Source organism: Dromaius novaehollandiae, chromosome 1, assembly GCF_036370855.1.
Source record: "Dromaius novaehollandiae isolate bDroNov1 chromosome 1, bDroNov1.hap1, whole genome shotgun sequence".
NCBI lineage: Eukaryota > Metazoa > Chordata > Aves > Casuariiformes > Dromaiidae > Dromaius > Dromaius novaehollandiae.
In genome coordinates, this window is record NC_088098.1 from 63,568,594 (window position 1) to 63,591,273 (window position 22,680).

Below are 22,680 nucleotides of genomic sequence, written 5' to 3' on the forward strand. Positions count from 1 at the left end.
GCCATGGAGCTGGCTGGGCCGTTCCTGCTCCCAGATGAATGCAGCGCGGAGGGAAGCTGGTCCAGGCGGGCGCGGCCGTGACGGGGGTGGGGGGTGGGGGATGGCCGCGGGGGAAGGCAGAGCCCCTCGCAGCGGGGGGCACAGCTTTGCCCTCGTGTCCTGCAAGCGACGGGGGTGGGAGGGAACCTGCCACCCCGGGTCCGTCGAGGCAGCGCTTCGCCCCCGGGCTCCGCTCCCAGCCCAGCAGCACCCCCCGCCCGCCGGGGGCCGGAGCCGGGTGCTCCCCGCTGCGGGGGGCCGCGACCCCGGGCCGAGCCGGCGGCGGCGGCAGGCCGAGGTGCGTGCGGGGGTGACGGCGCAGCAAGGAGCATGCGTGCGGGGGGAGGGGGGAGGAGGAGGTGAGGAGGTGGAGAGAGGGGGAGGAGGAGGAGGAGGGATGGCGAGGGGAGGCGGCTGCTGTTTATTTGCAGCCGGGCCGGCTGCGGCTCGGCACAGCGCGAGCGGCCGGCGGCGGCGGTCCCGCTGCCTGCCCCGCGCCATGCGGGCGCCGCTGCCTCCCCGCGCCGCGGCGGCGGCGGCGGTGGCGGCGGCGGCGGCGGAGCAGCGCCCCGGAGCGCGCAGCCCGGCGGCCCCCGGCCCGGCCCGGCCATGGTGACGGGCTCGGCGCGGGGCTCCCGCAGCCGGGACCGAGCCGCGCCGCGGCCGCCCGCCCCGGGCTGCCCGGGGGGCGGCGGGCGCAGCGGGGCGGCGGCGGCGGCGGTGCTGGCGGGGCTGTGCGCCCTCTGCTACGGCAACTCCCTGCGGGGCGAGTTCGTGCACGACGACGTCTGGGCCATCGTGAACAACCCGGACGTGCGGGCGGCCGCCCCCGTGGCCGCCGCCTTCGCCAACGACTTCTGGGGCAAGCGGATGGCCGAGAACACCAGCCACAAGTCCTACCGACCCCTCTGCATCCTCACCTTCAAGTAAGTGCCGCTGCCCCGCCGCGCCGTCCCGCCGAGGGGGCGGCCCGGCGCGGCAGCGCGGCGCCCTCCGTGCCCCGACGGGCCGGGCAGGGGCGGCGGGCGCGTCCCCCGCGCGTTGCTGCGCGGCCGCCCGCGGCTCCCCGCCCGGGCCGGGGCTGGCGGCGGGGCCGGGGCGCGGAGCCGCGGGCCGCCCCGGGGTGGCGGGATCCTCCCCGGCGCCGCCGCCGCCGCCGGTCCCCTGCCCTCGGCTCCGTGATTCAGCATTTCTGCCGGGAAACGCCGCCCCGGGACGGGGAGCCGGCGGCGGCGGCGGGTGCGGGGGCGCCCCGGGTCCCGCGGGGCCTCGGCTGCCGCCTCCGCCCGGGTGAGCCCGGCCCGCGGGGCTCGGGCAGGGCAGGAGCCGTCCTGTGGGAACTTCCCGGGGAGCGCCCGGCTCCCCTCCTGCCTAGGGAGCAGGTGTCGCGTCGTCTGTGGGCTGTCGGGGCATAAAAGGGAGGACTGGGGAAGAAAAGGGAGCCTCGAGCCTTTCAGAAAGCTCTTGTGGCCGAGAAGGGTGTTCGCGTTGAATTGCCCTTAAGTTTCTCCTCCGGCTCATCCCTCCGCTTTATCTCCAAGACTTTTCTCTGCAGTTGAGTGATGATGTCTGAAACTTCCCAGCTGCTGTTTTGAAGCAGACCTGTAGTTATTCTTACCTGTCTTTCCAACGTTAAGCTAAGAGGTCTGCCTCAAGGATGCTGCGTTGTTTCTTGTAGCCAGCCTGGCAGCTGTAAGTCTCTCATGTTGGTCACTGAGTTCTCAGTCAGCCCCGTATGCTTCAGATGTTCTTGGTGTACAGTGTGCAGAGGAGCTGAGGAGGAGTTTCGGTTGTAAAGGAATAAAGAGAAGCTGGGCAGCAGCAAAGTAACTGACAGTTACCCTTGTTAATCCTAGAAGAAAAACCGAGGCTCCTCTCTTGCAGGGGAGAAGCAGCTGTAGCAGCCCAGCTTTGTTTCAGTTCATGCAGTCAGCGTGTCATTCTTTGCATTAGCTTGTTCTCTTCTTACTATATTCCGATGAAATGCTAATGATGGTGAATGTTTATCATATTTTAGTACGTAAAAATTATTTGGGTGGGGGAGCTGTGCTGTGGAAGGGATGTAGCTAGGTGCAGAATTACAGGTCGCGTTTAGTGCTCGGGTTTGGTCTGTAAGTGAGCGGTAAAGATGTTCTTTACAAACCCATGGCAGGCAAAGGAACAAGTTACATAGAGAGCAGGAAGTATAGCAGGAGGAGGTGTTACTGGTGGCTAGAACCTGGTAGACTCTTCTCCTTGCGTCACTATTCATTAAAGTACCTGATATTTATAAATAACATTCATGCCTGTCTGAAAATAGCGTGTTTCTATAATGCAAGACGAGTTTAGGGAAATGCAGCATCCCTTTGGTACTCCCACAGAGCACCTGCCACCCTTCCTGTTGTAAAGGCAGGCTTGGAGACGATGGCAATCGATATCCAGCTACCCAGGGAAGCAGGGACTGCAGGGCTCAATGGGTGGAATATCCCCGATAAAAGCAAAACTGCCAACAGTACAAATGCTTTCAGGCTGGATTGTTAAGAGCAGATTTTATACATTCTCCTTGAAAACGTTCTAAGCAGATTTTTTGTAGAGAGCAATGGGGAAGTACGCAGCAAGAGGCAGAGTTAGCTTGGCGCATGCAGAATGCCTTCTCCACCATGCATTCAGCCAAATTGTTGGTGTGGTCTGATTAATCCGTTACTCCACTGTGGGTAATTTGAGAGGTGAGTGGACCTGCATATATCATTGCTGACTCCATTGCATGCTGTGTCAGTGCTGGGCTCGGCCTCATAGATCAGATTGCAGGGTTGAGGTTATGTTATGCAAATTAGCAGAACAATCTTAAACTTTAATAATGCAATGGAAACTACATGCTTTAATTCACTTTTTACAAGTCTTAACTCTGAACTGGCTTTGTTTTTGCTATTTCCCCAAAGTGTGTGTGTGTGTGTGTGTGTGTGTTTAGGGTAAAGTGCTGTCCCCATCTAGTCCTTTATAAAATCAGTGAGACTAATTCTGTGAGCAAGACTTCATCCTCAAGTGCTTATAATAACCATACTGAAGTATACAGATAAAATGTAGGGTCAACGCCTCAGTCATTTGCTCACTGGCTGGCATTGCATTTGGAATAAGGAAGGAATCATTTATCTTCCTGATCCCTGGCTGCAGAGGAAGATTATTTCCACTGTGTCCCAAATATTCTCTCAGCCCTCTGCTTTCCTTCTCCTCTCATTTCTACCAGTAGGGTGTCCAAAGAAGACCTTAGGATCTGGGTGGAGTGGATGGTTCAAACACAGCACTTCCAAATAGCATACAGGGAGCTCTTGCCAAGTAAAGCTGAGCTTGTGGTTGAGCTGCATACTGCTGCCTGAGCCATCCGCCCCTGCCTGCCCATCATGATATTGCTGGTTGCACTCTACCCGGAGAAAGGATTTACCCTGCTGGCTGTAAAATGCTCCACAGAAGTTGCCTTTTAACAAAATTGAAAGGAACATGATTTGTTAATACTCTTGCTAGGGATTAGTGAAACTCAAACCCATTTAGGAAACTCAAGAAAACTGTGTGATGCATGCGTTGCAGGATCTTACTGAAAATGGGAAATGGGGACCAAACCATTCTGCTCTCTCTCTTTCTTTTTCTTTTTTTTTTCCCCCCATGTTTTACTTTCTGCTGTGCTAGTCTGACAGGTTAAAACCAATGCGTTTTAATAGTTGTATGATTCTTTATACCTGACTGGCAATTGTGCTGCTGTGGCATGAAATTTTCATCTGAAAAAAAGCTTGTTTTGAATCTTCCTGTATTAAGATTCAAAATCTGTGCAATCTCCAAACTGCATATACAGAACAGATGTGAAGGGTGGGCTGAAATTTATATCTACAGATCCATCAGTCTTCAGAAACTTTGTCTCATCTCTTTGCTGTCCTTCGTGCCTGTGAAGATAAGAGGAAGGACTTGCCCTGGGGATTCTTTGTTAGACTGAATATATACTACATATATGCTACATATTCTGGAAGTGATCTCAATTAAAAAAAAATTATCATCAGTCTGTCAGAAGAATCTTAAGGAGACTGCTGAAATTCTGTAACAGTAGTTCAGCATGCCTCAGTTATTGGAAATCTCAAATGACAGTCCTTATTCCAGTAGACTAATGCTCTGGAGTGAAACAGTGAAAAGAGCTGGAGTATTTGACTGTATTCACGCAGGATCTGTCAGTATGCGTGTTCAGAGGAAAATACGAGTAGCCTGTGTTACTAAAACCATTAAGCAAAACTTTAAATATTCACAGAACTGCTGCAATTTTTGTGTGTGTGTGAGCATCAGAAGGAAAAGAAAACCCCAACAGTGAACATTAATTCTTCAATTAAATTTGTGTATTTGAACTCCTCTTCTTTCCTGACTTCAAGAAACTACAGAAATGTTAAAACTGGTTGATTTACAAACATTTCTATTGTACTTGGTAACTGCTAGGTGTCAGATCTAGCAGAACTCCCGACCTGTGAAGGGTTTGAAATGATAGGGAATGGTGTTGTTTAGTCTTTAGGAAAAATGTACTTCCTGCTATCCAGTGCTGTCACTTAGTTGTTAACCTGCAGCTATTTTCTACTTGGAGAAGGGATTTGATATACTTCTTTTTTAAGGAAGAAGAAAGCTTTTGGGACTCAGGATATACTCTATCTTGGTGACTAACGTATAAAATGTTGAGAGGAAGAAAAAAACCTTACCAGTTCTGTAATTCACTCCAGTTTTTGTATTTAAATGGGCTGCTTTCTGGCTTACACCTTGTCTCCATTAACAGAAGTTCTATAAATCATTTATTCCCTTCATAGCACTTCAGTTATTCCCTGGTTCCAGTGGTTTTGCAAAAATATTACTCAACTGTTGAAGCAGAAGGTGAAATCCTTAGTATACTGCCTTAATTCTGCTAGCTTTTCTCTCTCTCCCTTTCTCTCCTTCACTTTCAAATCCCCATTTATAGGTTTTCCTCACAAAAAACAACAGATAATTGCAATAGTTGAAGTTTGATGTAGTCAGCAACATAGCAGACTTATTCTGGAGGTGCACAGTGATGGGAAACTGAGAAGAAATCCTGTTGAAAAATCAGAACACCAAGTTTTAAAGACTCTTAATCAGAGCTCAGCCTCCTGGTTTTCCATGTGGGTGAACGAAGACCAAGGGAAAGTGAAAAGCCCTGCCTGCTCAGCCCCTGCGATACTGCATTGCAGGCAGTGTTCCAGCCCAGCAGAAGGCCCGTCTCAGCAAAGAACCCAAAATGACAGCTCACGAGAGATGAAAGACTAGGGGAAAAGGATAATAAGGTAGTGGCAAGTTTAGGCCACACAGCCATTACAAAGACTAGGGAGGGCAACACTGGGCAAAGAGCCACAACTGATACCTGGCCTCCCTTTCACGGGAGATTTACTTGGACCTGTGAGAAAAGGGTACGAATGGGCGATCCAGTGGTGCTTGGGCTGGTGGGCTCTAGGGAGGAGAGGAGCTGGGGGAGATCCATGCTCAAGGGGAAATGAACTCTCCCACTGGATATACTAAAAGTCCCCTGCAGACAATTTGCTTGCAGAACCATCCTAGTAGGACTCTGATTACTTAAAAAAAATCAGTCTGTACTCACCTGTTCTCTGCAGAATGGATGACCTGCCAGCTTGGCTGGCAGAGGCTACTCATCAGGGATGGTTTGGATAACATACACATTTAGGAAATAAATGGTATCCTTCAGCAACAGTTCAGTATTCTGTGTGGACACTGAGAGCCTAATATAAGACTACTGGTGGCTTTGGATCAAAGCCTTAAGTGGCTGTGAGCTTGGGTTAGATGTAAATATACAGCCAAAAGGAGAATTAATTCAGTAATTCACTGCCAACCTTCTGATCTATCTAGTTGCTTACAGCTGATGCTTCTGTTTTTTCAACTGTATCGACGGCACGAGTTTCAAGGACAGAGAGCTTAAAAAAAAAAAAAAAAGCAGAGGGAGAAGAAAGAGACCTTAATTTTATTTGTTGTTGATTTAATGTTGTATTACAGTTTGACATCACAGGGTAATATAGTGAGCTATAATACGTCAGGTATGCACAATGCACAAGTATTCTCTTCTCTTTGTACATCTATATTAGGGCAATATCACAATGTTTAAGATTATGTCAGTATTTCTTCTCTGTAGCTTAGTCTAATATTTCTACCCTAGCAATAGCAATCACTCTTCATACCGAAATTGTGATACCTGCCATGAAATTGATGTAGGATTGTTGAAGCCACAATGGGCTAAAATTACAAGCAAGGTGAGGTTTGTGAAGAGAGGCGGTTGCTTTTATTAGGCCAGTTGTGTTATAATTGGAATATATGGTCTTCCTCCTGACTGACAACAGACTGTTTAGCTGCCATTTTAGATCTGGGAGAGGGTGTGTGTGCCTCAAAGCTTGCCTTTCTTCCAGCTCCGGGAGTTGCTCATATGAAACTGATGCACAGAAGATTATTTTTCTTCCAGCAGACTGAGTGTAAATGTTGTTTTGAAGTAGAAAAGGTGAGCTAGGATGGAATGGTTAATGTGTAGTAGCACTTGTCTGATTTTTTTTTTTTTTTTTTTTTTTTCTTCCTTCGGTTATAGGCCTGGGTTGTGTTCCTTTAGGGACACCAGCAGGGTCACTTGGGCTCCTGTGGACGGAGGCCGGAGAGTTGCTCACAAGGTGGAAGATTCTTGTGGAGGCTTTCAGAGATTGCAGGCTGTGGCCGGCAGCTGCCAGGCTGGGGCTGCCTTCTGAGTTTAAAAGCATTTTATTTTGAGGGGAAGGGTTTGTTAAAAGATCCAAGCAGCTCTTCCTCAAAGATCTGGCTGACATAAATCCTGTCACACCTACGTTTGCTGCTTTTCTTCATTGGTGTGTTGTATATTTAAAACTTTAATTCCTAGGGATTTTTTTCTCATCCAGCCTACTGTTCCTCTAGCACTAGTGTTACACTCAGTTTTCTTTTGTCTTCTTTGCCTAAAAGAATCAGCTTTGGACCAACTTTCTTCTGCACAGGAGCATCCCTGTCAATACTCTGAGTACATGAAAATGAAGTGCTCTGGCTGCCGGTGGCTAGCTGAGGGCATTTCCCTGCATTTATGCAGGGAATATCCCTGCACTGTGCTTCTGACTGCTTTCCTGGGCTTTCTCATTTATTGTCTCTCTCATCCTAAAAAACAAAACAACCCCCGCCCCCAAAAAACACCCTTAAGTGTCTGTCTGTTTTCATAGACTGTACTTCTTTGTTTCATTACAAATTAATTGGCACTCCCTCCATGGTCTGAGACTACAGCTGAAAGATTACCAAATTATTTCAAATATGATGAAAAATTTTTGTGTCCAGTTTGAAATGTGCTCTTGATTAGGCCTAATAACTCTAGACTAGATTTCTGTTAGTGTTGTTTTCTATTCCTGATGAACAACTGTCCTAGTTGGGTTCTTCAATACGTCTCATTTCTTATTCTGTACATGCTTGACAGAGTACAGCTCGATGGGTTAAAACATCTGAGTCATTCCCTCATATCGCTATTAAACCCTGGGATGTATTTCACTCTGTCTGTACTTACTCAGGGAAACTTCCTATCAGTGCAGTGTAGGGGCAGACAGCAAGGGATTGGACAAGACAGAGTTAAGGAGCCGAAAGCCTTGGGAGGAATAAATAGCAGTATGTAGATAAGGTAGTAGCTGCATGGGATGAGAAGGAGTGATGATGGGAACTTGACCTTCGGGAAAGTACCGATCTGGGCTGGAGCTTATATAAAGGGCTTGCTTGCTTGAATAAAGTTGATTCTGATCCAGCACATTGGAGTCCGTGAATGAGACCGCCACAGTGCAGAGCTGTACAGCATCGCAGGCTGCTTCCTTGTGTATCGCAGTACATTCTGGTCAGTAGTGGCATGGTAAAAAGTTTTGTGAGATGTTAATTTCCTTTGTTGTATTGCTGTTACAGAGACAATAATTAAGATTAGTTTTGAAGACAAACTCTCCTTTGTTCACAATGTGGCTAAAATGACACCTGGTTTGTCGGCTTGTATATTGCCACGGTGGTCTGACTTTTTTAAATTTTCCAGGGCCTTTTTATGGAGACAAATCTAAAGCCATGTGAATAACCCATTCAATATCCTTAACACAGGAGTGCTCATCAAACCACACTTTCTAGTGTTTCACTAGCAATTTCTAACATATTTGCCACTTCCAAGGTGCTGTCCCTTCTCAGTCTAATTGTGATTTCTGGTTTCTTTTCCTCACCACGCTGGAAAGCAATACGCTGCTTGGAATCCCAACCCTTCGCTGGTGCTCTTGCAAGTGATGACTGTCGTGCTCTAAGGAAATTGCTTTAGCTTGGGAAGTGGTATGCCTCTGTCTTCTTGTCCACCCCCATTATATAATCAAGAAACCATTTAAGCCATATTCTCTATTTAATTCTGAGATATTAATATTTTCATATTCTACTGTACTGTGAAAAGGCTGCCAGCCCAAAGTACTGCTGTGCCAGGAGAGCTCTGCTGTGCTTGTGCTAGCCATCGTCTAAACGTTAGTACAAATGGGGCTTATTTTCTTTTTACTGCAATAGATTTTTCATTAATCTTTGAGTTGTTTCCATGTGGAACTTTAACCATTGCTGTCGCTGGTGCAGCTGTGCTATTTTTGGAGTACAAATACTCATTTTCCTAGCACACAATAGATGCACCCGTGGAGACTGTTAGGAGATTCCACCGTGCTCTGAAATCATGCATTAGTTTACATAAACGTTTTCTTTGTCGTACATATCACACAATCGTAAAAGAGATGGAAGATCACAGGAAGCTTAACCAATTGTCGTACATTAGTTTAACTCATAAATCTGCACGTGAGCCTGCCTCTGTAAAAGCTGTGGGGTTTTTATGAGGTGTGGGATGCTCTGAGAATATCCATTAAGTGTTACTTGCTATAACAGATTATCATTATTATGCTATGCATTTCTATTTCATAACATGTTTTGTTTTTGTTAGTCTGTTGAAAATAATAAAACAGATTAAGCTAAACAAGAGCTGCCCAGGGATAATAACAAGGTCTGTAAAAAGAGAAACTCTCCAATTATGGTTTACATTATTATTAAATCATAAGAGGTCTTATAAAAGGTTGAATGAGTCTTTGTGTGCATAAGTGGATAAAAAGCGCTATATTAGAGCCTGGGGTGCTGGTGATTATATAACATAACTGGCTTTGGGTTTTAAAAATGGTATTGGCTTGTGAGCCCTTACTCTTGCGGCATAGTCTCCTTTGGTTCTGGGTCTGTGAGGGTGAAGTCACTGAATCCCGTTGGTTTCCAGGGCTTTTTAGTGCTCTGCAGGTGAATTACTTACCCGAGGAGACGTGTCCCTGCCTGACTTGTCTAGAGGAAGAGTAAGTAAGTGCTCTTTGCTTGAGAGTAGCATTGTGCAGAGACCTGGCTCTGCAAATACCACTCCTCGAACAGGTAGCTGGGGTTAGGGGGAGGGAGGGAAAGTGGTTAGCTGGGCAGGCAGGCAGAAGTTGCCTGTTCTTTTAAGAGCAAGAGTAATTTGCTTTCTTTTAGAGAGCTCTTTTACAGGCTCTTTGATGACCTGTTTACTCAGTAGACCTTCAGCAGCCTGTGCCTGTGAAAGTCTCTTTCTGAGACTGCAGCTACATAATTACTTTTCCTCGATTGGAGAGTGGAGGAAAGGGAAAGCTGCCACATTTGTACCATAGGAGGCAAGGCAAAGTACACCAAAAGCAAAGGGTAACATGCACTGGGCTGCTCCTGAACAACATGTGTTAGCCTTAACAAAAGCAAGGGATACCAATGTTAGGGTATATACCTCTTCTTTGGGTATACCTCCTGCTTTGGCATGTAATTTTAGCAGTGCTCTGCCTTGGGTGTGACTCTGCAAATGGGATGCTGCAACACTCAGACACACAGTGTGGCACAGAGCCATGTGCGTGGCTGCAGGGTTTTATCTACAATTTCACTGCATTTAATTGCGTTGTAAAACACTCGCTCACTTATGTCAGGCAACGAGGGATCATGCCCTGTGTTGCCAGTTACTTTAATCGTTTCTAAACTTTTGCTCAGCAGGGAAGAAAGACCCATCTGTGAGCTTATCGCCGATACCCCTCTGGCTGCGCTACTGCAGGCTGTGGAGGGCATCCCGCGAAGGCTGGCATGGGCATGGCGTGCTCTCGCCCCATCGTTCGCACCCGTTGCAGGGCAGGTGTCGGAGCTGTGCTATACGCTTATTCCCTGAGAGTTGCACAGGGGCCTCCCCTGAGGAGAGACCTCGCTCGTCTGAGACGATGGTGTCTCCCCAACAAGCATCCCATTCCACTAGAAGCGTGGTCACCTTTTTTATTCAGTTCCGCTTATTTAGAATATTGCTTGCAGACACCTTTCTGCCTTGAAAGGCAGTTCAAAAAGTCTGGTCAGCCCAAAGCATCTGTCTTCCTAGCTGAGCTCTCTTACAAGGCTGTAATATTTACGTCTTTCTTACAGGTAGTGCTTTAATGCAGACAGATGTTATGCTCTTCATACAGAAATGGCTAAGGTTCTCGGGCCCGTACAATGCTGCATGTTAAAAAAGATGATAGTGTTGGTGCCTTCTGGGCTTACAACTTAAAAAATGAAAGATTTTACCATCTTTGGGCCAGCTTAGAAATGGGAATGTCAGAAAACCTCCCTCCCATGGCAGAATGCTGTTCCTGGTCATGAACTTTGTGTTGGAGAACCACCACTTCTTATTGAAGGCTAATTTTGAGGTACCTATCTCTGTTTTTCTTCCTGTGTTTGCTGAGCCATATACTGTGTATAGTTACTGCAAGACTCTGTGGTAACACTGATGCCTGTTAAAAAAAGTAAAGGTTGAACCTCTGCAAGAGTGTTAAAATTTAAGAAGGGACAAGTCTTTTCGGTTGATTTGCTTGGGCTCTCTCACTCCCCCACGCAGAAGTTGCTTTGTTGTTGCTCTGCTGTGGAGCCAGTTTGGCTTTCCATAGCACGCTGCCTTTTTTTCCCCAGGGGTGGCTGAGCGTGCTGGGGAGCTTTGTGACGTTCTCGTGACTCGGATTAGAGCTCTTTGGAGCCCTAGATTTGCTCACCCCTGTTTGACGTATAATAAACTCAACCACTGTTAACATTTCAAAATCATTCCACTGGGATTGTTTCAGGACAAAAGAATGTTTCCTTCATTGGCATTTGGCCTAATTTCTTATGACAAAGAGCTGTAGCAGCAAAAAAACTGCTGTGAATATAGCACCTGCATGCATTCGCATTTAATGATCACGGACCACCAAAGATGGTATTCAAACACACACAGAGGCATGCTTGTGCTCAGATTTTGCTCTTTACTGGAAGGCTTATTCTAATAGCATAGTGGTGTTCTGTTTGTCTTTTGTTATTGTTTTTTTTTCTGCTTTTTCTTAAAAGATTCCACGGGGGAAAAGCCAGGCAGCGAGGCTGGTGCTTTTACATAGCTGTTTTCAGTACCTTACAGCAGGTAATTCTCAGCTCTTACAGGCCTTTTGGGCTTCGTGTTTGGCCCAAGAAGGGGCATGAAGAGCACATTCCACCTTTGGGATAGCTGGCCTAATGGGGACAGGAGGACTGACCTCCTACAAGGTCCTGATTCTTGCTTGTAGACCTCTTTTGCCAGATGGAGAGTGATGTTCAGACGTGATCCATGTAGATAAATGTAAGATTTACATGAGTGTTGTCCGAGGTTGTGTTTTTAGTGATTGGTCCTCGTGCCTTGGCCAAATAGGAAAAGAGGAATTCCCCATATTGTGGTGTGTGGGTCCGTATTGCCTGATAAGCTGAGCCTGAGTACTTGCTGTCTCCACTGTCCTCACCCACCAGCAGGGCCCCGGCCCACATAGGCCTTCTCCAGAAATCGGGCTGCCAGAGCGTACTGTTGGAGATTTTAAAGGGACTGTGCTCCATCCAGCCGATCTGCAGCGAGGAACAATTCATTTGTGTAAAAAACTGGTCTTGCAGGTGGTCCTTGCTGTTGTACACATCTGCAGATGCCTCTGGGTGGGAATTTTGCTTAGACTGTCATTTTGAGCAGTCTGACTCCTTTTTGGGCAGGGTGGCCTGTGGTGCCCCTCATTCTAGAGGAGTGCTCTGAAACCAAGATTTAGGCCTGGAGGTTTCCGCTGCTGCAGCATATTTATAACTGAAGCTTTTTTCTGGGCATCTCTTACTGCCATTTGTTGTGTTTTTATCATCTGAGTCTGACAGAAATGAGGGAAAGTGATGTGTACTACAGACCTGGAGTGGTTTGCAGGAGAAAAGGAAAAAAAAAAAAAAAACCAACCCCCTCTTTAAGTATTCTTGAATCACACAGACTGATGTCTTGTCAAAATGTAGTTGCATCAACCTATACTTCAAAGTGAAAGGTCAAGTCATGCTAAAATCATGCTTATCCCAAACTCTGCTGGTTTCAGCCATTGTCTCCACAAATACTCCGGTGGGAACAACACCGGAATGCACAAGCGAGACCCCTGTTCAAGTCAGACTGACCTGGGAAACACAGCCCAGGACAGATAGCACTCTGCTTGTGAGTAAGGAATGTAGAGAGTATTTATGAAAAGCATATGTTGTCTGGCCCTCACAGACACAACACACCACCTTTGTTTTACAAAAACTAAGGTGTTTATGTAGTAGCAGCAACTCAGTGGCGTTGCTGTTGACCCATGTGCATTGTGGCAAAACTGAAGCCGTAGTAACAACAGGACAAAGGATTGCTATCCCTTTAACATGCTTACATCTACATGCAAATTATTTGGATTGATTCTTTTCTTCTTTACTGGGTGTCTTGTCTTTTCTTTTAAGCGTGCTTTAACATGAATACTTCCAAATTCCTTGTTTGTATATGGAATCGCCATTATATATAGACACCATGTATATAGAGACACCATGTATATAGGTATTTGTCCAAATGTACAGATATGGTTAATTCTAAAGAGAGTCAAGTTATCTTCAACAGCTCATAAAGCAAAGCCTGTCAGCAGCTGTTAAGTAAGTTGCCTGTAAAAAACAGCGACCAGAAAAATGTGTGAATACATGTTGTGGATTAAGTGTTGTAACAGCTACTTGTTTATTTTCTTTTTATGGCAGCCACAAATAATGAACCCTAATTGTCTCATCAAGATTCACTCTAAAGAGATGTTAGCCAACTTAAGTCACCACTGTACTTATAAAAATGATGCTGACTATTAAAGCAGCTTGGTGGTGTAGACCTGATTTCAGTAAAGCAGTTAAATAAATGCTTAGCCTTCAGTACATGAAAGTATTTTGAAAGTTAAATGGGAGTAAATGTGTGTGTAACTTGAAGCATATGCTCCAGTGCTCTACTGAATCCTTGTTGTTCACAAGCAAATCATCTATTCCATGGTAGGAAATAAGTACCCATATTGTAAAGCTGTCATGTGGCTGAGACTACTGCGGAAGGTGCCAACAGAGAAATAGGACAAGTGCTGTACTTCTAACATTGGGCTGTATTATTTCCTGCTACAGAAGCACATATATTGCTTAACAGCAGTAAACTTAATGTTACGGCACAAGCCTGTCCCATCTTTGTGTCGTAAAGTTTGCCAAATTCAACCACATATTTTAAAAGGAGAGTCGGGGAAGTGGTTTCTTTTTAATCAGATAAACCAGAAGTTCAGACTAATTTTCCCTAATTAGTTTAAGAGCACTTACATTAGAAGACTGCAAACAAGGCAAAAAACATAAGCCAGAGGATTTGAAAGATGTCCTGCCATTACAAGGTCTAGTTACGGTTCTGTTTTGTTCTCTTACAGGCTAAACATATTATTGGCTGGTATGAACCCCTTCTATTTCCATGCAGTGAATGTAATTTTACACTGTCTAGTGACTGTTGTGCTGATGTATACTTGTGACAAAGCCGTGTTCAAGGACTGTCGACTTGCTTTTGTCACAGCACTGTTCTTTGCTGTGCATCCCATTCACACTGAGGCTGTAAGTATGTGACATAGAGGATAAAAAAATTTATAACTTAACTTTTTTAAAAAAACTATGAGTCATACAGAATGTGGTACTTGCGATATTTGCTTGGAGGATCAAAGATGAAAGTGTGCTATATTTAAAATGTCAGGAATCATTAAAAAAAGTGTATTAATACTTGCCATTTTTCTGCTCTGGTGCTGGACTCTAATTGACAATCCTCATCAGTGATGCTAGGAATGAATGGACAGTCATTTGGATGACAAAAATGTGGAGTCCCACTGTCTCCTCAAGCCACAGCACTTGGTGAGGCAGCCATCTCCTGCTGAGACATTGTTCCACGCCTTGAGTCTTTCTCCACAGTCCTCAATTAAAAGAAAAAGTGAAGGGAGCCTTCGCATGTGTTGTGGACAAGATCGTGGATTAATTTACGTTACTCTCAATTAAAAGCTAGGAATATCATCCTCAGAAAAAGTCATTAGTTTAATAGAAAAACATGGCAAGTTTACAGTGTGATAGCTCATATTGGGCTTTTTTATTTTTTTGTAAGAAAACATTTAAAGACACAGTTATTCTAAAACTACAGTCTGTTAGTTTTGAGAGTTACTTTTGTGGATAAAAAGAGTCTTGCTGTCTTTGAAAAGGAAATGTGATGTCTAGCTATCCGTTTGTTAAAGAGAAATGCATTTTTTAGCTAAGACACTACTGACGTTATAGTGTCCTGTTACAAGCCTTTGTAAATCAGTGAGTGAAATGACTCCCATGGCTGAGAACTTTTGAGGAGAGATTACCTTAATAACGAAAAGCCCTGAGCTTTACAGTTGCTCCCTGTGCTGTCTCGTGTGAACTAATCAGCTATGTTCCTTTTGATAATACAGCTTTATAATATAAGGGAGGTTTTAGAAGAGGCACTCTTTGAATTTATTTTTGTCTGGGTCAGAACTTAAAAAGGTTGAGGTAAATGCCAGAGCACTGAGGACAGCTTAATTGTGTAATCTCCAAAGCGGCGAAATTTCAAAGGGCTTTTTGTTTACTTTGTGTACAACTTTTAGATCTTTATGAAATGAAATATTGAAATATTTTGTAACAAGAATATTTATACATTCTTCTTCAGTATTCCATTTCTCACATGAAAGAATTCATTAATTAATATCAAGACAAACTCTCCTAAAATAGTTAATTCAGAAAGACAATAAATTACATATCACTCTGTTACTTTTTGATGATAACGTTTGTTCAAATATTAATTATTAGGTCATTCCTATACAATAAGTCTACTCTAAAGACTTGTTCCTTCATAGTCTTTAATGAATCTCAGTTCTAGGAATTAAGACATGTATCTCATTTGAGCCTTATTACATAAAATTTAAACATCCCCCCCCAAATGGAATTGATCTATGCAATTTTATTAATATTTTAAAAATAACTTAAAGAATGACTTAATTGTTGGATTACTCGTTTGTTTTATCAAGGGGGAAATACAGCAGACAAAACTGAGTATATCCTACACTAGCCAAATGATGTTTCAATATGATGAGGAAGGATAACACTTAAAGATTAAAAAAAAACCAAAAAAAAAAACCCCAAAAACCCTTGATACTAGCAGTTAGCATGAATCATTGAAACAGACACTGAATATATCTGCCTTTTTAAATACCTGTTTTTACATCTGTGTATTTCTTTTCGTCTTAGGTAACAGGTATTGTAGGCAGAGCGGATGTCTTAGCCTGTCTACTCTTTCTGTTGGCTTTTCTCTCCTATAATAGGTATGGATCTTTGATATCAATTTTTGTAATATGATGAGATGCTCTCATCTGATGAGGAGACAAAAAGAAAATCTGTCAGTTTTGGTTAATGTTGGCAGAGTTGCTTCTCCCAGCACTGTAGTGCGTTGAAGTGGTCTGGTCCTTGCTTCCAGTTGAGTGCGAAATAACTATTGCTTATAAAAATGAATAGACACAAGAAAAGAACTCAACATTTGAGATGCCCTCTTTCACTGACATTTTTAATTGACTGTGCACCAGATAAGTGTTTGTAGAGCTCGGCCTAAAATTATAAAGAAATATTTCAACTGAAGGCAAATTGTCTGTGTGCAGAATGAAGAATGGTAACATGCCTGCTTTCAAAATACATGGTGCGACTATGGGACTCTGAAGTATCCCATCTGTGAGAATTGAGGGTTATCTCTAGACCCATAGTGGTCCTTTTCGGTTCAAAGCCAGCATCGTTTGCTGGTCTGTGTCCTAAAACTGTAGCTGAAAAAGTATAAATAAGAAATAGCTTTAATGTTGCAGATGGGGTTTCAGTCCCTTTCATTGTGCTTTTTCATTTAGGAATTGTCATCATGGTCACATGGGAAGAAAATGCTTATGGCCCTCCTAGGGTGTCTGCTATAAATCTATAACACTGTGTTTATCAGAAGGTTTCGAAGGAAGAAAATTGCTTGTCAGCCCTGTAGGGGTTGGTTAGTTTGTTTTTGTTTGGCTTTGATTCTTTCCCTTTCTTTCTTAGCTTCTTCCTTCTCATACGGGTTTAATGGCCAGTTTTGTAATGATTAGGACACATCTTCAACTAAGAGAAGCATGGGTGGGATGGAGGGGTTTTTACTTGTATGGTGCATTTTGTCACATAAGGAAAACTAAGCATGTGTGTTCTATATGATGGAAAGCAAGTTTTTCTGTCTCTTCTGTCTTTCTACTTATTCTGCCTTCCTCTTTCTTGCTTGTCTTTTTCCTTCTCTGCTCAAATTCTTGTTGCATCTCTGTTAATTTTTATGTCTCCTCTTAATGCTCTAGTGCTTAAACCTTTTTTCATCTATCGGCAAACGGTGTAGATTATTCATGTCACTTATTACCATAATCTTAAGAAATTAAGGAAAAGTGCCTCAATGTTTGTGTGAATGCAGTAAAAATGAAATTAATAGAGGAATTGAAACATTAATATCAAATCTGTTTTTCAGGAGTGTGGATCAGCTTTACGTTGGGGAACATTTCCCTCCCACTGCCTCCCCATTCTTTTTGCTGCTTAGTTTATTTCTTGGGACGTGTGCAATGCTGGTGAAAGAAACTGGAGTCACGGTGTTTGGTGTGTGCCTGGTTTATGACTTCTTTTCCCTCTCCTGCAATGGACTCAAACTGTAAGTAACTTGCTATACTTGCTATCGTTTTCAAGTGTTATCACTTGTATGTGCAAAATATGTTATTGTTTTTGTATAGCACAGTGGGACATAGTCTTGCCCTGCTGAATTACATGGCACGTGTTTGACAAATGTGAAAGGCACCAAGTTTTCATTCTATATACTTTTCTGTTACTTTATTCCTGCCTGATACTTTTGCTGGATAAGTAGACCAGATTATTAAATGTGAAGGACTGATCTCTAAAGGCCTCATTTCACTTATGGAGAACTCTGATAAGTCTAACACTTAATTTTTCTATGGGAGTTTTGACTGAAAGCATCAACATCTTAGAAATTCTGTGGCTTAACTTCTTCCATTAGCAGCACCTGCTTAATTTTTCAGTCCCAATGACAGCTGTAGAAATATGATAGGAATTTTAGTAGTAAAATCGAGTTTGATCATTTCTGTCCTTACATAAAAGAAAAAAGGGAAAATATCCAGTCAGTTTTGGAATGCCTGAAATAATTAGCAACTATAAGAAGTCACTGGAGGACAAATCAAATCCTTTCAAGACTGTATCATTTGCCCACTTAGCTTCCTAAGTAATTATGCAACTCTGTATCTCCATTGAAAGTCATAAGTATTTCAGTTAACAGAGGCTATCTTTTATCCATCTCTCTCCCAAACCATACCTGATGCAGGTCTATCGCCAAGTGAGTGAACATAACAGCTTACTGCCACTGAAAATGGAAGGTCTCACTCTTGTCGTCACTTCTCGTGTGCCTGTCTATGCTGTCCCATGGGCTCTGGAGCTTGTCACACCCCTGCTTGAGCTCATTTATCTTGGTTAAAAAAAGACAGTGAATTCATGTTTCTGCAGTAGTGAATTAAATCTGCTTTGAGAAGGGTTTGGGGAGTGTCAGAGCTGGCACAAGGTGAGAGCAGCAGGATGCAGGGAGGAGGAGAGGGACTTCCCTACTTCATGAGCACCAAGCTGTTAAATTGGCTCTGTGTGTGTGTCCGTGCACTCGCACCCGCCTGCTTTCTGTGCGTCCCACGCCCTGTCTTCCCTCCTGTGTCAGCCCTTCCTCTAGATCCTAATGGGGTTTGGATCAAAACTTGGGTTCCTCCCTCTGGCCTCTTTTGCAGCAATGGCAATCAGAGGGCAGCCATGACAAATTGGCAGGGGATTTCTTCTGTTTTGACTAGATAAGTAATTCATAGCTGTGCAAATGGTGGGCAAGTGGCCAGCGAGGAATTTTCTGGGGACTGACCACCAGCACGCTTGTAATGCTTGCATTTACAGTGTGTTAAGTGGCGTTCCAGGAGCTGTCTGGCTAAAGATAACAGAAATTTTAATTAATCAGGGGAAAATCTGTGCATTCCTCTTTTTCACCCCTTCCCTCAGTCTCCCCCTTTCCTTAGGTTCACATTCTAACAGCCTCTTCAAGTTTTTTCCTTGCTTCAGTGACATCCAGTAGCCCAGATGTAGCAGTTTATTTAGCTTGCAGAAGTGAAGCTCTGTGGTCCAGATGTGCTCCATCTAAATATTTGCTGTAATTGCATGTATCACACGCTTTTCTATCTATCTGTGGTACTCAGGATTTTATGATTGTATTTGATTTTTAAGGGGTAACAGAAAACCTTCAGCCTTCTATGTGCTGCTGAAGCTCATCTCCTTCTGTTCTTTTCTCCAGACTGTACTTTTTCCAGATTTGTTTTTTTGTTTAAACACAGGAGAAAACCTTTTGTTGCAGAAAATAACTGGTTAAGAATTACACTGTGTTCTTCCACACTGTGCTCCCCATTGCACTGGGGTCTAGAGAGCAGTTTTCATACCTGAGGGCTCCTCTTCTTGTCTCTTACTCTGGTTCTAGTTAGCAACCAATAATTTCTGTCTTTTCAGCATGTAGAGACTTTATGTTTAGGACTAAATAAAATGTTGACTGCAGTAAGATGTGCTGGTTGCCTAATGTGAACTTTTGATAAGTAAACGTGGAAAAAAAAAGATCAAATCCTAAACAGCCTTTCCTCTCTTTCCCCTCCCCTGTCTTTTTTTTTTTCCTTTTCTCTGCTGCCCAATTCACTGTGTAATCAGGAGAAACGGGGGGATCCACCAGAGACCTGCACGGCAGCCCATGATCTCTCCATCCGCCTTGCTGCAGACGCCTCCGTCGGGCAGGGAGAACGGAAAGCACCGCTTTGCTCACCGGGGCACCTGGAACTCCTGCCACTCCGTGGTGCCTGACGAGCCACAGTCCGGCGCCCTCTCTGTGCCCAGCAAAGCCATGTGGGCCGTTCATAGGTACTGCCGGCTATCAGCTGTTCCATTCTTTTTTTTTTTTTTCCTTTTTTTTTTTCTTGTATCATACTAGGTATTTTATACTTCATCATATCTTACCATGTCCAGATACATTTAATTTGCCTTAGGCATTCTTATCCTGAAATGTGCTGTGATTTCTCTGATGATACTGGGGAGGGAGGACAGGAGAAGGTGGAGGGAAGGGCAAGGGAACAAAGAGGAGGGAATCAAATGGAGTATTTCTTCTGCTTGGGAGGAGGGGCATATCTGAGGAATGTAGATGCCTGGAGACTTTTATGCTGTCATAGTATTTGTAGGCTTTCCTTCCCAGTTTCACCACAGAGAAAGTCAAATCCGTAATGTTAGTTTGTTTGAAGATTGGGAATACGCACATGAATACAATAATGTCTGAAGTTGGGTGAGGACAGTGTGAGCAGGATGTTATGTGATATTGCTACATGTATATGCATACATAGATGGGTATAATTTCTGCATGTGTGTGTTTGTGCATATATATGAAAATAGAGGTAACGCCAATTTTTGCTTTATGCCTAAGAATTTGCATATAAATGGTGGAAGCTGGGCTTGGACAGTAGTGGAATGATTTTTGTTGGTGACATGTAGCAGTTCTTAGCATGTTCACTGTACATCTCATTTATGAAGGAAGGGCTCTCCCTTAATTCAGGGCCATGCTCTGACATGGCGCCAGTGCTTGGCACCCGTACCCATTTTGAAGAGCACTGAGTTGATAAAAGCATTTAGCAGGGTATGACTCATCAGCCATGTTGTGGATCTGTGCCTGAGTGTTTTTTCTTGTAAACTTGACCTCGTGCAAGCTGCCCTGTAGCCCCTGCCCAGCTTGCCCTTAGCTGGGCGATGGACTTTCTTCTTGCTTGGATTCTGAGGCTAGGCTGAAAGTCGCAGTGTCTTTGTTTAACTCTGAGGCTCCCTAAGAGACTATGTGAAACAGGTATGTGGATTTAACCCAAGTGGAAAGTGTAGCCAGCCCGCAGGATATACAGCTGTATGTAGAAATAAATAATTTTATACACACACTGCCAGCCTAGAAAAACAAGACAGCTTCTCTAAAACAAGCAGTTATCTAAAAGCCCCATGAATACAGAATCAAAGTGTTCTGGACACAATGCCATGATGGCAAAGTTTTTGTCCATCACACAAAGACCTTTCGGAGTCCCCTCTGAAACCCAACAAGGATTTCATCAATGTATCTCTGTCTCTGGAGGAAGCCACCTCCTTTTTGGGTTTATTTTCCTCAACCATTCTCCCTCTAATGGAGTTCTTTCCTTTGTAAAGGACAGTTCACTGTTGATATTCAAGTGATGCCCCAAAGTGTCTTCAAGTGTTTTGCATTATTCAAGTTCTGAAGAGTCAACTAACTCCAGTGAGCTAACGAGCTTCACCTGATTCCTCCTTCTAGAAATGCCATACTATGGGATGGTGATTTCTGCAGGTTGAAGTGTGGCTATCCCAATGAAAAATATGGCAGCTTTTAGAATCAGCATAATGCTTTGTTGCTAGTTTTTGTTTTTAGCTACAAAACAGTCATAATATGATTTCAATTGGACACCTATAACTGTGAGTTGGCCCATACTACCTGTTCCTTGGAGAAAGTGCTTTGTTCCCTAAATAAATCAGAGATTATCTATTGCAGTTCTTTGTTCACTTAACAGTCGGCACCTGAACAGGCCCCATACAGCATTTCTGAAGTCTAGGAAGGTCTCGGGTGTTTTACTTCCCACATCATATTCCCTATTAACCAGTTCAATAAGGGCTGGGTTTTTTTGTTTTGTTCTTTTTTAATAATATTCTTGCTCCATCAATATTGATTGTATATAGAATATGTAATAAGAAACCCATAACTTGTCAGATCATGGAATATGTTTCGTCTATACATAGTTTAAATGGTTTAACACACTCAAGAGCTTCCAAGCTGCAAAGTGATAATCCTAATGTTTTGTCTGATTGGTCTGACTTGTGTATGGTTGTTTTTTTGGTTTTGTTTTCAACAAGGAGCTGAGTGGGTTTGGGTGTGTTGCATCTAGGTGTAGGAACTCATGACAGAAAAGTGAAGAGGAGGTCAAGACTTTTCAGACTGGCTGAGTGCCAGCTGCTCCAGCATTGAGACTCTTGGCAGTTGGAAACAGCTTCTAAAATTGTTTTTTTAAATTTAGATCTTTTCCTGTATCCCCAAATGAATAGAGCAATTAGATAAGCGTGGGTGACCTCAGTTCTTTCTGATATGCCAGACCAGAATGGGCTGTCCAAATGCATCTTTTAATATCTTGCCTCAAAATTTTAGTATCTGATTACTATTACAGGAGTAATCGGAGCTCAGACACTGATGCAGCTGCTATTCCTGACCTTTATTCTCTCCCTACTTCTTTGAATGCTTTCTCTCTGTTATTTGTAGTTTTTCCTTTTTCCATGACAGATGCTATGGTGGAGGGTGTCAATATAAGAAATGTCTTCTGCCTTGCTTCATCTTCTCCTTCCTTGTTTCATTTACCTCTCTGCCTTTCCTTCATCCTACTGCTCCTTGCCCCGACATTGCTTTATGTTTGCTCCAGACTCCCCCTTTTGGGACCTTTCCTTTTTCACACTGAGGAAAGCCTCTGGTTTCCTAGCTTCCTGAGGAGAGGCTGCAGAAGTTGCATTGTAGTGACTGTGCATGCGGAACAGCTTCAGGGGGAACTTGCCCAGGCAGCCAACTGGCATTTGCTTTTCTGCAGCTGCCTCTTCAAGTGTTTTAAAGGATTTCTGCACATGGCAAATCAAGCTCTGCATGCACATAGCCACTTTCTTTTTGAAAAGGGTCTCTCCTGGTGTAAGCTTCTCGGCTTCTCTTTTCAGCTGACTGTGTGCAAAACAAGTGCAATTGCCTGTTGTGTGATGGCTCATTGTAAGATGCCCAAAGTGCGTTTGGCTTGATCCTCGGTGGCTGAGAGGGAAGACTGTTATGGTGCATTTGTGTGGTAGTTATGCCTGAGACCTTGGGAAGAAAGTATGGGAAGGATTGGTGTATGCTGCTGTAACACAGTATCTCCTGTGGTTGTGTTAGGATTTCCTCTAATAGTCACACACACACTCACTCACTTACTCACTCACTCACTCACAGTAAAAAATGTCCTTTTTCTATGCTGCTCTCATACCTTATAGGAGGTGGTCCTGACCTTGATATTAGTGGTCCTCATCAAGGCCATATGCAGTAGTTTTGGCTTCTAAGGGCCTCATTCTGCATTG

General features: G+C 44.0%; 1 protein-coding gene across 2 annotated transcripts in view; it reads left to right on the forward strand.

The window, feature by feature from the left end:
* The first annotated feature begins 648 nt into the window (after positions 1 to 648).
* The window catches only part of TMTC1 (transmembrane O-mannosyltransferase targeting cadherins 1), a 150,535-nt gene continuing 128,503 nt past the window's right edge, over positions 649 to 22,680 (forward strand). Inside the window, exons 1-5 of one of the 2 annotated variants that reach the window (XM_064514668.1) lie at positions 649 to 965; positions 13,839 to 14,016; positions 15,694 to 15,767; positions 16,961 to 17,137; positions 19,216 to 19,422. In XM_064514668.1, coding sequence (XP_064370738.1) covers positions 649 to 965; positions 13,839 to 14,016; positions 15,694 to 15,767; positions 16,961 to 17,137; positions 19,216 to 19,422 — 953 coding nt within the window. Of the gene's footprint in view, positions 966 to 11,511; positions 11,531 to 13,838; positions 14,017 to 15,693; positions 15,768 to 16,960; positions 17,138 to 19,215; positions 19,423 to 22,680 lie in introns of those variants that run through there. The other variant, XM_026116946.2, reaches the window with a different exon arrangement.